Source organism: Puma concolor, chromosome C1, assembly GCF_028749965.1.
Source record: "Puma concolor isolate L17-30 chromosome C1, mPumCon1.1.hap2, whole genome shotgun sequence".
NCBI lineage: Eukaryota > Metazoa > Chordata > Mammalia > Carnivora > Felidae > Puma > Puma concolor.
This window is the reverse complement of record NC_141674.1, coordinates 103,411,496-103,426,107: the sequence shown is the minus strand read 5'-3', so window position 1 is coordinate 103,426,107 and position 14,612 is coordinate 103,411,496. Positions and strand designations below refer to the sequence as shown.

Genomic DNA, 14,612 nt, shown 5'->3' with positions numbered 1-14,612 from the left:
TGTTTTTTTGCTTTATTTTCTAGATTCCACATATATGTGAAATCATATGGTACTTGCCTTTCTCTGTCTGACTCATTTCTTTTTTTTTTCTAATGTTTATTTATTTTTGAGAGACAGACAGAGCATGAGTGGGGGAGGGGCAGAGAGAGAGAGGGAGACACAGACTCTGAAGCTGGCTTCCCAATGTGGGGCCTGAACTCATGAGCCATGAGATCATGACCTGAGCCTGAGTTGGATGCCCAACCAACTGAGCCACCCCAGCGGCCCTGTCTAACTCATTTCAAGTAGCATAAAACCCTCTAGGTTCATTCATGTTGTTGCATGGCAAGATTTCATTATTTTTTATGGCTAGATAATATTCCACTGTATTTATATACCATATCTTCTTTATCCATTCATCTATTGATGGACACATGGGTTGCTTCCATGTCTGAGCTAGTGTAAATAATGCTGCAATAAACAAAGAGGTGCATTTATCTTTTTGAATTAGTGTTTTTGTTTTCTTTGGGTAAATATCCAGTAGCGGAATTACTGGATCATATGGTAATTCTATTTTTTAATTTTTTGAGGACTCTCCATATTGTCTTCTACAGTGGCTGCACCAGCCTACATTCCCACCAACAGTGCATAAGGGATCCTTTATCTCCACATCCTCACTTGCCAACACTTGTTATCTCTCGTGTTTTTGGCATTCTGTCATTTGTGTTTAGACATTCTGACAAGCATGAGGTGATACCTCATTGTGGTTTTGATTTGCATTTCCCTGATGATTAGTGATGTTGGGCATCTTTTCCTATGTCTGTTGGCCATCTGTCTGTCTTTTTTGGAAAAATATATATTTAGGTCCTCTCTCCATTTTTTAATTGGATTATCTGGTTTTTTGTGTGTGTGTGTGTTGAGTTGTATAAATTCCTTATGTATTTTAGATATTAACCCCTTATTAAATATATCATTTACAAATACCTTCACCCATTCAGTACGCTGATGTTTTGTTTTGTTGATGGTTTCCTTTGTTGTGCCAAAAGCTTTTGATTTTGGTGTTGTCCCAATAGTTTAATGTTGCTTTTGTTTCCCTTGCCTGAGGAGACATACCTAGGAAAATGTTTCTAAGGCCAGTGTCAAAGAGATGACTACCTATGTTTTCTTCTACATTTTTTTCTTTTTATGGTTTCAGGTCTCACATTTACGTCTTCAATCCACTTAGTGTTTATTTTTGTGTATGGTACATTAAAGTGGTCCACAGTTTCATTCTTTTGTGTATAGCTTTCCAGTTTTCCCAGCATCATTTAGTAAAGAGACTGTCTTTTCCCCACTGTATATTCTTGCCTACTTTGTCATAGATTATTTGGACTCTCTATTCTGTTCCATTGATCTAGGTGTCTATTTTTGTGCCAGTACCATACTGTTTTGATCACTATAGCTTTGTAATATATCTTGAAATCTGGGATTGTGATACTTCTACCTTTTTCTTTTTTTTTTTTTTTTTAAAGTTTATTTATTTTGAGAGAGAGAGAGTGAATGCAAGCAGGGAAGGGGCAGAGAGGTGGGGGGGGGGGTGGAGAATGAGAATCCCAAGCATCCCAGTGCAGGGAACAGCCCAAGAGTTGGACGCTTAACCGACTGAGCCACTCAGGCACCCCCATTTATCCTTTTCAAATCTACTTTGGCTATTCAGGATCTTCTGTGATTCTATACAAATTTTAAGATTACTTGTTCTAGTTCTGTGAAAAATGTTGTTGCATTAATACAATGCAATGGATACTATGGAAATTTTAACAGTATTGGTTCTTCCAACTCATGAGCATAGAATATCTTTCCATTTGTGTCATCTTCAATTTCCTTCATCATCATAAAATTTTATTTCTTGGTATTTAGTTATTTTTGGTACAATTATAAATAGGACTGTTTTGTAGCTAGGACTTCCAATACTACATTGAATAGAAGTGGTGAGAGTGGACATCTGTGTCTTGTTCCTGATCTTAGAGGAAAATCTGTTTTTCACCACTGAGTATGATGTTAGCTGTGGGATTTTCATATATGGCCTTTACTATGTTGAGGTATGTTCCTTTTTTTTTTTTTTTTTTTTTTTAATTTTTTTTTCAACATTTATTTATTTTTGGGACAGAGAGAGACAGAGCATGAACGGGGGAGGGGCAGAGAGAGAGGGAGACACAGAATCGGAAACAGGCTCCAGGCTCTGAGCCATCAGCCCAGAGCCTGACGCGGGGCTCGAACTCACGGACCGCGAGATCCTGACCTGGCTGAAGTCGGACGCTTAACCGACTGCGCCACCCAGGCGCCCCGAGGTATGTTCCTTCTAAACTTACTTTGTTGAGAGTCTTTATCATGAATGGATGTACTTTGTCAAATGCTTTTTCTGCATCTATTAAGATGATCATATGGTTTGTAATCCTTTTTCTTATTAATGTGATGTATCACATTGATTTGCAAATATTAAAACCACTCTTGCATCCTGGAATAACCCCATTTGGCAGTGGTGAATGATTTTGTTTTATTATTTTTTTAAATTTTTATGTATTTTTGAGAGAGAGCGCACGCACACATGTGTGAGTCCGGGAGAGGTGGAAGGAAGGGGAGATACAGAATCTGAAGCAGGCTCCAGGCTCTGAGCTGTCAGCGCAGAGCTTGACATGGGGCCCAAGTCCACAAACTACAAGATCATGACCTGAGCCTGAGTTGGATGCCCAACTGACTGAACAACCCAGGCACCCTGTGAATGTTTTTTTTTAAATGCATTGTTTGATTCAGTTTGCTACTATTTTCTTGAGGATTTTTGCATCTATGTTCATCAGAGATAATGGCCTGTAGTTTCTTTTTTTTGTAGTGTCTTTATCTGGTTTTGGTATCAGGGTAATGCTGGCCTCACAGAATGAATGGAGGCATTCCTTCCTTTTGTATTTTTGGGGATAGTTTGAGACTAGAATTAACTCTTCCTTAAATGCTTGGTAGAATTCATCTGTGACATCACCTGGTCCTGGATTTTTGTTTATTGGGAGGTTGTTCTTTTTTTTTTTTTGCTGATTCAATTTACTTGCTAGTAATTGGTCTGTTCAAATTTTCTATTTCTTCCTGCTTGAGTTTTGGAAGGTTATATGTTTCTAGGAATTTATCCATTTCTTCGACGTTGTCCAATTTGTTGGTGTAAATATTTCATAATATCCAAAATAATCCTTTGTATTTATCAGTTGTTACTTTCCTTCTTCTTTCTTGATTTTATTTTTTTGAGTCCTTTGCCTCTCTCCTCCTCTCCCTCCTCCCATTCTTGCTCTCTTTTTTTATTTTGGATGAATCTGGCTAAATGTTTATCAATTTTGTTTACCTTTTCTCAAAAGCAGCTCCTGGTTTCCTTGATCTGTTCCATAGCTTCTTTTGAGGTATTTTGAATGGTATGTTCTAGGTATCAGTAAATAATCACTGAATGACTAAATGAATAAACAAATGCCTTTCCTTTTCATCTCTTATTAAAATCGTTTCTTACAGATCAGAATCTTCACTGCCTACCCCAGTCCTTAATGTTTTTTTCTTTCTCTACTGCTTTGTATTTTGTTGCCATTAGTGGCTTTCTTACCTTCCAATTCGACTATAATCTCTAGAAGGCAGAGGCTAAACCTTATGCATCTTTGCTTTCTTCTTCCTTCACGTTATAGTACTTTGTGCATCGTAAGTGCTCAGTAAATATTTCTGATGAAGCTGTAATGAAATCCCTTATTTTTCTACCTCCTTTGCTGCTCTAAAGGGTCAGGACTATGGTTGCCTTAGATGGTAAGGCCTGTTTTTGAGATATGTTACCAATGAAGGTTGTGTCTGGGAGACAGTGATGTTGAATGAGGATTTATAAATGAGCCTCCACCTTCAACATTCATCAGCTTAAGAAGAGAATATGGAAAAGCTTCTTTAAGAAAGATCTCCTTATATGAAGTTGGCTGGAGCTGCCTGAGCTACTAATCCCTGCAAGGTTTTCAGCGTCTGCCTTGAGCATTTAGAGTGTGTTCTTGCCTTAACCTCCACGTCAGATCTCTCCATGGTAACGCTGGAATGTTTGCTATTTTAAGAAATACGCCTCACTGCATGCAGTGCTATTTACATTAGGTTCCAAACAAGGCATAAATGCAATGGCTTGAGTCTCTGCTGATTTGTGTAAGTGGGAAGGTCCTGATTGCTTAATGGATGCCTCACCCCGATTCTGTTGTCCTGTTTCACTTTCTAGGGCAACCACAGTGAAATTACACATTGATAAATATTGTTTATATTATACTGGGGAAAAACTGCAGAATAGAAAAATAAAATAAAACAAGAATTCTTCCAGATTTTCCTTTGCAAGTACATCATTTCCCCTTGCTTTTACACCTTCCACATCCAGTTTCATTTAAAAGGTTCTTTAGGGGCACCTGGGTAGCTCAGTCAGTTAAGCATCCACTTTGGCTCAGGTCATGATCTTGTAGTTTGTGAGTTTGAGTCCCACATCGGGCTCTGTGCTGACAGGTCAGAGTCTGGAGGTGCTTAGGATGCTGTGTCTTCCTCTCTCTCTGCCCCTCCCCCACTCTCACTCTGTCTCTTGGTCTCTCTCTCAAAAATAAATTAAAAAAATGTTTTTTAATAAAAAATAAAACATTCTTTAAAATGAAGCTTCTAGTAGAAGGGAAAAATGTCAATAAGAAGCACTGTCAGCTTTCCAGAGTGTAGGTCTTTATGTGCAGCTTTGTGAAAACATGGAGGAAGAGAAATACTTTGTAAACTTCACTTTATTAGGTTTTCTTTTTACTGAAAAAGATGTGGACCAGTTGCTTCAGCATGGCGGCCACAAGCTCCCGAGTACTCTGATCACAACAACATGCTCTTGATCTGAATGGACACGGAGGTTTGGAAGCAAACACAGAGTGATGTCCATCAGTGGCATGTCAAGTTTATGGCTTTTTCTGTTGTTGTTCCATGGAGTTAATTACATGATAGAAGTTCCCTAGGTGGCTCAGTTGGTTGAGCATGCAACTTCAGCTCAGGTCATGATCTTGTGGTTTGTGGGTTCAAGCACCACGTCGGGCTCTGTGCTGACAGCTCAGAGCCTGGAGCCTGCTTTGGGTTCTGTGTCTCCCTCTCTCTCTCTGCCCCTCCCCTGCTCACACTCTGTCAATCTCTCTCTCAAAAATAAATAAACATTAAGAGAAGTTCTTAAGTATTGTGTGTAAGTACCTCTAAAATGGATGCTGTATGATGTTTTGGTGGGATGGAAAAGGAAAAGAGCTGAGGGATAGTAAAATCAACTAAATCAAATAATCTTTATCAAAACTTCTGTCTTGATCGAGGGAAGGAAGGCTCGTTCTCAGAGATTATACCCAGTCCAGACTTTCATACTGACATCACATGAGAAGTACTGATCTATGAGAAATGGGGTAAGAGGAATGTTTTCGCTTGGACAACTCAAACCTAGACATGTAAGATCTGTGAGCTCTCCTTCTTCGAAAGCCCAGCTGCGGTATTCTCAGTTGTGAAGGGTCGGGGAGGGGCGGAGGTGGGGGTGGAGGCAGTGAGTCAGTGGCCAGAACTCTAGGGATGGCTTTGCTAGAGATGAGGGAAATCTTTGGCCTCTGTGGAGCAGGCCCAGAGCTTAGGAAATGAACTTGTGCCTTCCATTTTGTGGGGTTGTGGCTCCTGTGGTGAGAGGTGGCATGGAAGACAAAGCGTTGAGGGTAATACAGCGGCACTAAGAGGCTGTTACTGCACGCAGACGAGGATGACACCCACAGCAGAGGCCACAGGTGTCACCGACAGCAAGAGCTGCCACACATTACTGCAGACAGAGGGGGGAGACAAAGTACTTTATAACTGGTTTTATAACGTTCCTTGCCCCTATCTAATTTGAGAATGGACTAGATGACGCAGTTAACAGCTCTGTCAAATCATGGGTTGACATCAGTTATCTGCTCCCTCAATCTTCAGTCTAAACAGCCGCCAGGATTGGCTTTCTAAAATGCAAATCATATGCTTTCATTCCCCCTGCTTAACTTTTTTTCTTTTTTTTAATTCTCTGTTACCTACAACATGAAGTCCTTAGCTTGACACTTATGGGATGTTCCAGTTAGGTGTTTCATTATTCTCTAACGCTTAGCACGTATTTTTTGTAAAAATTTTTTTAATGTTTATTTATACTTTGAGAGAGACAGAGACAGAGCACGAACGGGGGAGGGGCAGAGAGAGAGGGAGAATCTGAAGCAGGCTCCAGGCTCCAAGCTGTCAGCACAGGGCCTGACACGGGGCTCGAACCCACAAACTGTGAGATCATGACCTGAGCGGAAGTTGGATGCTTAACTGACTGAGCCACCCAGGTGCCCCTAACGCTTAGCATGTATTTGATAATACCAATTATTCCCAATTTCTTAACTATGTTCCACATTACTATGTATACTGTTCCTGCCTAAAATGCACTTCTCTTGTTTTCTGCTTGGTGCACTCAGCCTTTCAGGCCCAGATCAAGGGAAACTTCCAGGTAAGGCTTTCTTTGACTTTTAAAGGTAGAGTTAATCCCGGTCATCTGTGGGTTCCTTTAGCACTGTGCATATATTTCTTTCTCTTCATTTATCATCCTCTATTTTAATTCTTTGTTCATATGCCAATGTTTTATTGGATTATAAACCCTTTGGAAGCTAAGCCCCCAAGACCAGTGGTTCTTACTGAGGTATAGTTATACCATCTCCTGAAGTGCATTTTGCAAATTCATGGGGTGCTTCTTGTTTTTATTGTCATCACTATGATGAGTGGGGTAAGGGGTGCTACATAGTTTGCAATGGGAAGGACAAAGCACTGTCCCAAATTCTGAATGACACCTATCTATCTATCTATCTATCTATCTATCTATCTACCCACCCATCCATCCATCCATCCATCTGATTCCAGTTTATATGAAATGCATAAAACAAGCAAATTCATGAAGGCAGAGAGTATAATAGAGGTTATCAGGAACTGGGGGAGGGCTGAATGAGGAATTATTGTTTCATGGGTAGTTTCACTTTTGGTCACCGAAAAATTCTGGACATTTTGGTTCACTGATCTTTTGAGAGCCGGTTTTGAATTTTGTCTGTAGATCTTTTTTGATTCATGGCACACATGTGTACATTTGGGATATAACCTCTTCAGAGTGGTGAATATGGGTGTGAAGCCACATAAATCTACATTCAAATTCTGACCTCACTACTTACTGCCTTTAAAACTTGGGTCGAGTCACTTAATCTAAACATTGGTTCCCCTGATTGCCAAGCGACCCTTATCTAACTTATTTCACAGGTTGTAGTGAGAGTTGGGAAAAAGCTGCATGTTCAGTCCTCCACACAGTGCTTGGAGCAGGAGCAGGACTCAGAACGGGTCCTTCCTCTTTCCCATTCCTCTCCTCTTCACTGGGTAGCGGCATCACACTGCTTCACGGACACTCCATAAAAGCTGGGTCTCTGGATGCCTTATCATTATACTAGTGGACCAGTGGCATTATTCCCATGGTCTCTGATGAACATGACTATTTTTATTTTTTATTTTTTTTAATGTTTATTTATTTTTGAGACAGAGAGAGACAGAGCATGAACAGGGGAGGGTCACAGAGAGGGAGATACAGAATCCGAAGCAGGCTCCAGGCTCTGAGCTGTCAGCACAGAGTCCGACATGGGGCTCGAACTCACAGACTGTTAGATCATGACCTGAGGCAAAGTCGGCTGCTTAACTGGCTGAGCCACCCAGGCACCCCTGAACATGACTATTTTTAAAAAATATTTTCACTTGTGGGGCACCTGGGTGTCTCAGTCGGTTGCACATCTGACTCTTGATTCCAGCTCAGGTCATAATCTCACAGTTTGTGGGTTCGAGCCCCACATCGGGCTCTGGGCTGACAGTGCAGAGCCTGCTTGGGATTCTCTCTGCCCCTCCCCCACTCATGCTCTCCCTCTTAAAATAAATAAACATTTTAAAAAATATTTTCATTTGCAGTAAAGTTATGTTGTTTTCCAATACTAGCATGTTGTTATTATGATTATAGCAGGAACAGTATTAGCATTATTAGTAACTCTGTAGGATTAAAATACAAAGTTTTGTTTTGTGTTTTCATTACAGAATGATCTAAATGTTCCATGGGGCACTGGTGAGGTAATACAACGTCATAAAATCCCCTGAACCTAGAACTGAGCTCTGCTGTATATATAAACACAATGTTATTATACAATGAATTTTCCACTAATTCAACTGCTCTATGAAAATTAAGAAGGGGCGCCTGGGTGGCTCAGTCAGTTAAGCATCTGACTGCGGCTCAGGTCATGATCTTACGGTTCATGAGTTCGAGCCCTGTGTTGGACTCTGTGCTGACAGCTTAGAGCCTGGAGCCTGTTTCAGATTCTGTGTCTCCCTCTCCCTCTGCACCACCCCCCCATTCACACTCTGTCTCTATCTCAAAAATAAATAAACATTAAAAAATATTTAAAAAAAAAAAAAAGAAAATTAAGAAAAGTTTGGTTTTTGTTTTGTTTGGAAATTTACCAAGAGTTTTTCACTTGGCATTGTCACCCCCTTTACTAATGGCATCACCACTTGCCGTTTTTAAATGGCACAACATAACATGACTGTCCTAGGCTACCTTTGAGGCTGGAACATTCACAGTGATTTGTCATACAGATACAAGCACCTATTTCTTTATGTCTTCTAATATAATTGTGCTCATGAATTTATATATTAAAATCAACATTATTTTATTATAAATTATTCTTTTTATGTCTCATGTTAGTATACTTCACAGGATTATTTTGAGGCTTAAGTTAATTTGAGTTAATATATAAGGTATTTAGAGCAGCACCTGGCATATAGAATATGCTACAACATGTGCTGAAGTTATTACTACTGAAAAGTTGTTGAATATTCATTGACAAACACTTTAAATTACACTTGGAATATGTATTTAAGAAATCCTGTGAATTCATTTCTAGGTTTTATATTATAATAATCTGAGCCACTTGAATGTGACTAAATGGTCCCAAGATGTTATAGAAAGCACTTCAATATTTCTTTTTGTCTAGGGGTGCCTGGATGGCTCAGTCAGTTAAGCATCTGACTCTTGGTTTCAGCTCAGGTCATGATCTCACAGTTTGTGGGTTTGAGCCCTGCACTGGGCTCTGTACTGTCAGCACAGAGCCTGCTTGGGATTCTCTCTCTCCCTCTTTCTCTGCCCCTCCCCTGCTCACTCTCTCTCTCAAATAAATAAATAAACTTAAAAAAATTAAGAAAAAATACTTCTTTTTGTCTCAGAGATTAAAGTAAGATATAATTCTTGTTTGGACCTGTTTTCCCTGAACCACAGACATTCTGTTGTGGTCCTTCTGGGGAGCAGTAACAGGAACTGACAACTTTGAATATAGTCTTTGTCTATAAAATAATCTTTCTAAAAAGAGACAAAGAAACACGCTCTTAAATACAGAGAACAAACTGGTGGTTGCCAGTGGGGAGGCCGGGGGGAGGGGGGTGCGGTGAAACAGATAAAGGGGATCAGGAACACACTTATTTGACGAGCACTGAGAAATGTATAGAATTGCTGAATCATTATACTGTACACCTGAAACTAATATAACACTGTATGCTGATTATACTTGAATTTAAAAAAAAGTCCTTTCAGAAACTTTTCACATGTTTCAATATGTATCTTGTGAGAAGCCTACAGACTTTATTTTCCCCCTCCTGTCTGCCAAATTACATGTATGTACATCATCTCCTGAATTTGTTAACCAGAGCTTTCTAACCAAAATGGAGCCACACAGTCCAAGAAGTTTATAAGTATAGCCAAGATAGGGATTTCTTCTGCTCTCGTGGCCTATGCACCTAGACTGACCACCTCCAAGTAAGAAGCTCCATCCATTTACCACTGCACCTGACAAATATTAACATTTTCTATTTGTGCCATGACACAGGAAAGGTTGGGAACTACTTTAAACTACTTCTTATCACTGTTATTTTTATCTTGACTCCAACCTCGGTATCTGTGAAGCATAAATTAAACCTTACAGTCTGCTTTATTACTGGCCTAAGACTTATAAGAATATCTGGTAATTGCTTATGCTACTTGGGCACAGATATATTCTAGGGTTCTTTTAGGAAATATCTTTTTTAGAAAATTAAAAGTTGAACGGAAGAGGGGAGTTCCCTCTGAGGTAACCTTCAAGAGCAACAATATAGACGAATACAATTACTTTTATCATTGTAAGAGTTCTTCAATATTAAAACCACATTATGCACACCTGAAACTAATGTAACACTGTTAACTATACTGGAATTAAAATGAGTAATAAATAAAAACAAAATTAACTGAGATAAAAAACCCCTACATTATATATTCTATATAGTTAGAAACCACTCAGTGGTGGGCAAAATTCTAATGGCCCTGATGATTCCCACCCGGTTATCCAGAGCTTTGTGTGATCCCTACCTCTTGAGTGCCAGTGACATCCGCAACTTGTTTCTAAGGAATAGAACATGGCAAAGATGATGGACTGTCACCACATAGTTACGCTATGTTATATGGCAAAAGTGAATGTATATTGCACATACAGTTAATTAAGGTTCCTACTCAGTTTATTTTCAGTTAACCAAAAGGGATGAAACTGTGGGCCTGACCTACTCAGGTGAGCCTCTTGAAAGAATGCATAGAGGTAGGAGAAGCAATAGACCCTCTATTTCTCCCCACTGCTGCCTGTGAAGTAGCAGGCTGCCATAACTTCTACAGCCACCCAGCAATAGATTCTTCCAACAACCTGAGGGAACCCAGAAGCAGACCCTTCCCTAAGTGAACCTCCAGATGAGAAAGCAGCCTGGCTACCACCTTGATTTCAAACTTGTGAGACCCTGGGCAGAGAACCCAGCTGACCCACAGAAAGTGTGGGACAATGAATGCATGCTGTGTTAACTCACTAAATTTGTAGGAATTTGTTCCTCAGCCGTAGATAACTAATACAGAAGCAAATACCTCAGGAAGCTCTGCCCACACCTCACCTGTACTTCCATGCTAGTTGGCTCCTCCAACAGATGTAGCAGTTGTTGTTTCTCCTGAGAGAGCTGTTCTACAAGCTTCTCCTGGGCAGCCAGGCTCTGACTCAGTTCTTCAATTCTTCTGGAGCAAAGAAAATGTAAGAACAACAATGGTCATGGTGCTATTATTGCCTTTATTTTTCAGCCCACTCCAAAGACAGCATGATCCAGTCCAGTAGGTTTCTACCTTTTTGGGTCATTGAACTTGGATATTTTTCTTCAGAAAGCCATGTATTCTCTGCCCCAGTCCCTTCATGCATACATAAATGACGTTCTGCTTACATTTCACCAGGTTCATGGACCTCCTGAAGCTGACCCATGGATCTATAGACCATAGGTGTGTGACTCTTGGAATAAGGGACCAGAAGTTGTGTTTCTGGTGGTTATTGTTCCACTCAAGAAACAATTCCTGGATAACCATTATGCAAACTCAATACACTCTACCAAATACCTGGGATATAAAGTTGGAAAATCCACAATCTCTGCTCTATAGAAACTTAAAATCTTTTGGTGTGTGTGTGTCAGGGGTTTGGGGAGTGGGGGGACACAGCCACATAAACAAATAACAGTAATGAGATGTAAGAAGAGGTACCAAAACAGTGGTATCTATTCTATAGTACTTTGAGTGCTGTCATGGAGCTGTAGGAAGAAAGATAGAGTGAGTTGTTGAACTTGGCTGAGTCTGGGGCAAGAGAGTTGGAAAACTGGACTGTTTTCCAGGTGTACAGGGAGGAGCTTGAATAAAGGAATGAAGGCATAAATATACAAGATACTTTATGGGGTGCCTGGGTGGGTCAGTCGGTTGGGCATCCAACTTTGGCTTAGGTCATGATCCCGTGGTCTGTGAGTTTGAGCCCCGCATCGGGCTCTGTACTGACAGCTCGGAGCCTGGAGCCTGCATCGGATTCTGTGTCTCCCACTCTCTCTGCCCCTCCCCCATTCTTGCTCTGTCTCTCTCTCTTTCTCTCTCTGTCAAAAATAAATAAAACATTAAAAAAATTTTCTTTTAAAAAGATACAAGATACTTTAGGGGAAGAGTCACTGGAACAAAGGTTGGTGTCAGGGGAAGAGGCGAAGGCTAGAGAAGAAGCAGGAAATTCAGACTAGGATTTAAGTTATCAGACTGTGTGTGCTGTGCTGAAGTATACAAACCACAGGTTCAAGTCAACAGCTATTCCTCATCTGCCCTGTGCAAGGTAGATCTTGTTGTTTCTCTTAAGTCTTAGAGTACCAGACATACCTGTCCTTGGAAAACATGAGGCTATTAAATGAAATGTTTCCAATTGTCATTATTATCCCTGTGTAGGTGGAAAAGACAGTGGTAGTACCTTGGGAGGCAAATAGTTGGTAGAAAGGTGAGGGATACCAGAAAGTCAAGTAGGAAGCTCATAGACAAATTGTAAATTAACTTATAAATTCTAAACTTTAAATTAATTATAAATTATAAATTAATTAAGAATGAGGATTGGCTAAAATTTGTGGATGAGAAAGAACTTTTGGGGGTGGGGCAGAGGGAAAGAGAATCTTTTTTTTTTTTCAAACATTTATTTATTTTTGAGAGACAGAGATCGAGCACAAGCAGGGGAGGAGCAGAGAGAGAGAAGGGAGACAGAATCCAAAGCAGGCTCCAGGCTCCGAGCTGCCAGCACAGAGCCCTACGCGGGGTTTGAACTCCTGGACCATGAGATCATGACCTGAGCCAAAGTCGGCCACTCAACCAACTGAGCCACCCAGGTGCCCCAGAGGGAAAGAGAATCTTAAGCATGTTCCACACGGAGTCAGATGCAGGGCTCAATCCCATGCCCCTGGGATCATGACCTGAGCCAAAATCAAGACTCATGCTCAACTGACTGAGCCACCCAGGTAGCCAGAGAAAGAACTTTAAAAACTTAAAAACATCATGTAAATGCAAGCTGTAATAGTAATTATGATGATGAATGTGGATTCCATATCAATTCCCCATAGAACATTGCTTTTTTTTTCTCAAGCCTCCAGCCTTACTTAACCGTTTGACCCTTGGTATCTATAGATGATCTATTCTACTTTACAAAGTTGGTAAGGACATCTGATATAAACTCCCTAATTTATTGGTCACATGTGCATATGTTTTGTTTAACAAGTGTTTATTGGGCTATGGACATGAGACATGGGTCTCAGAGAATCTAGCAGGAAAGATCTGAAAGCAAATATACCACCACACTGGGAACTGTACAAAAAAGGATGTGTATGTAAAACAAGGCAACGATACAGAGACTTAATTCTGTTGTCACAAAAGCACTCACAGAAGTGACAACTGATACCTTAGTGAGTTTTGAAGAATGAACAGGAATTCACCAGGAAGGAAAAAGATGGCAAGGGTTTCCCACAGAAGGAAGAGCATGAGCAAAATTCTGGAGACCTGACATTGTATTGTTTGCTTCTGAAGGCAATGGGTGGATTCAGGGTTTAGAGTCAAGCAATGCCTGCAACCATGTGACACCATGTGCACAACTCTGTAAATGCCAGGTGTCTTCATTTATAAAGTGTACTAATCCCTACCTCATGGAGTTGTTGGGAGAATTAAACAGCATTATAGTACTAAGCTCAGTTGTATAGTAAGAGTGCAACAAACGTTAGTCATTATTATTAATAGTCTTGCATCAGCAAAGTGGGAAGGGGTCATGGTGGGGCATGATTCTGGGAGAAATCAGAGTTCATATCATAGAAGGCTTTGATGGCCATGATAAGGAGAATGGATCTTTTCTCCTGCAGGTGTTGGAAGAACATTTTATTTTGTTTTATTATCATTTTTAAAAGCTTATTTCTTTACTTAGAGCGAGAGAGAGAGAGAGCGACCTGTCAGCATGGAGCCCGACTTAGGGCTCCCTCCCACGAATTGTGAGATCATGACTTGAGCCAAAATCAAGTGTCAGACAGACCCTTAACTGACTGAGCCACCCAGATGCTCCCTGGTGTCGGAAAGCATTTTAAATGGCTCTGCAATGACATGATCAGATTTGTGTCTCAAAAAGATCACATTAGTCATTGTGGGTTTTTCACCTACTCAGTTAAAAACTACTAAAGGCTTTTTATGCCACCATAGTATCATGCATCTAAGAGGCTAAATTATGTGCCAGTGTGATATTGTTGAATTTTCCACTTTAAAACTTCTCTGAATGTTAATATCACAATGAAATAGCAAGGCGCAGGACTGGAGGTAAAGAAATCATTAGGGAGTTGCTGTACTAATCTAGGCATGGGTGACCTCAACAACTGCCCAATTACCTTTAGGAGAAAATTTAAGTTCCTTATGGCATATGAAGCCAGCACAATCTGACCCTATTCCCAGCTTACCTCTCACTAGTCTTTCCCAGACCCTCTGCTCTATCATGTGGAACTATTTGCTGGTCTTGATATATGCCCTTACCTGTGTCTCGCTTGCACAGTTTCTCCATCTGCACAGAATATTTCCCTTTCTCACCCACTTCCTATCTATTTCTTTGATCTCCTATTCATTCTTCAAGACCCAGCTCAGATTTCATCTCCTCCAGGAAACCTTCAATGGCACCTTG

The 14,612-nt window shown here is 40.4% G+C and overlaps 1 protein-coding gene across 22 annotated transcripts in view; it reads right to left on the bottom strand.

The window, feature by feature from the left end:
* PDE4DIP (phosphodiesterase 4D interacting protein) overlaps nucleotides 1-14,612 on the bottom strand; it is a 226,816-nt gene that overhangs the window by 90,697 nt on the left and 121,507 nt on the right. For 21 of the 22 annotated variants that reach the window (XM_086717986.1, XM_086717969.1, XM_086717985.1 and 18 more), the window contains one exon: nucleotides 11,026-11,143. In XM_086717986.1, coding sequence (XP_086574112.1) covers nucleotides 11,026-11,143 — 118 coding nt within the window. The remainder of the gene's footprint in view (nucleotides 1-11,025; nucleotides 11,144-14,612) is intronic. The other variant, XM_086717961.1, reaches the window with a different exon arrangement.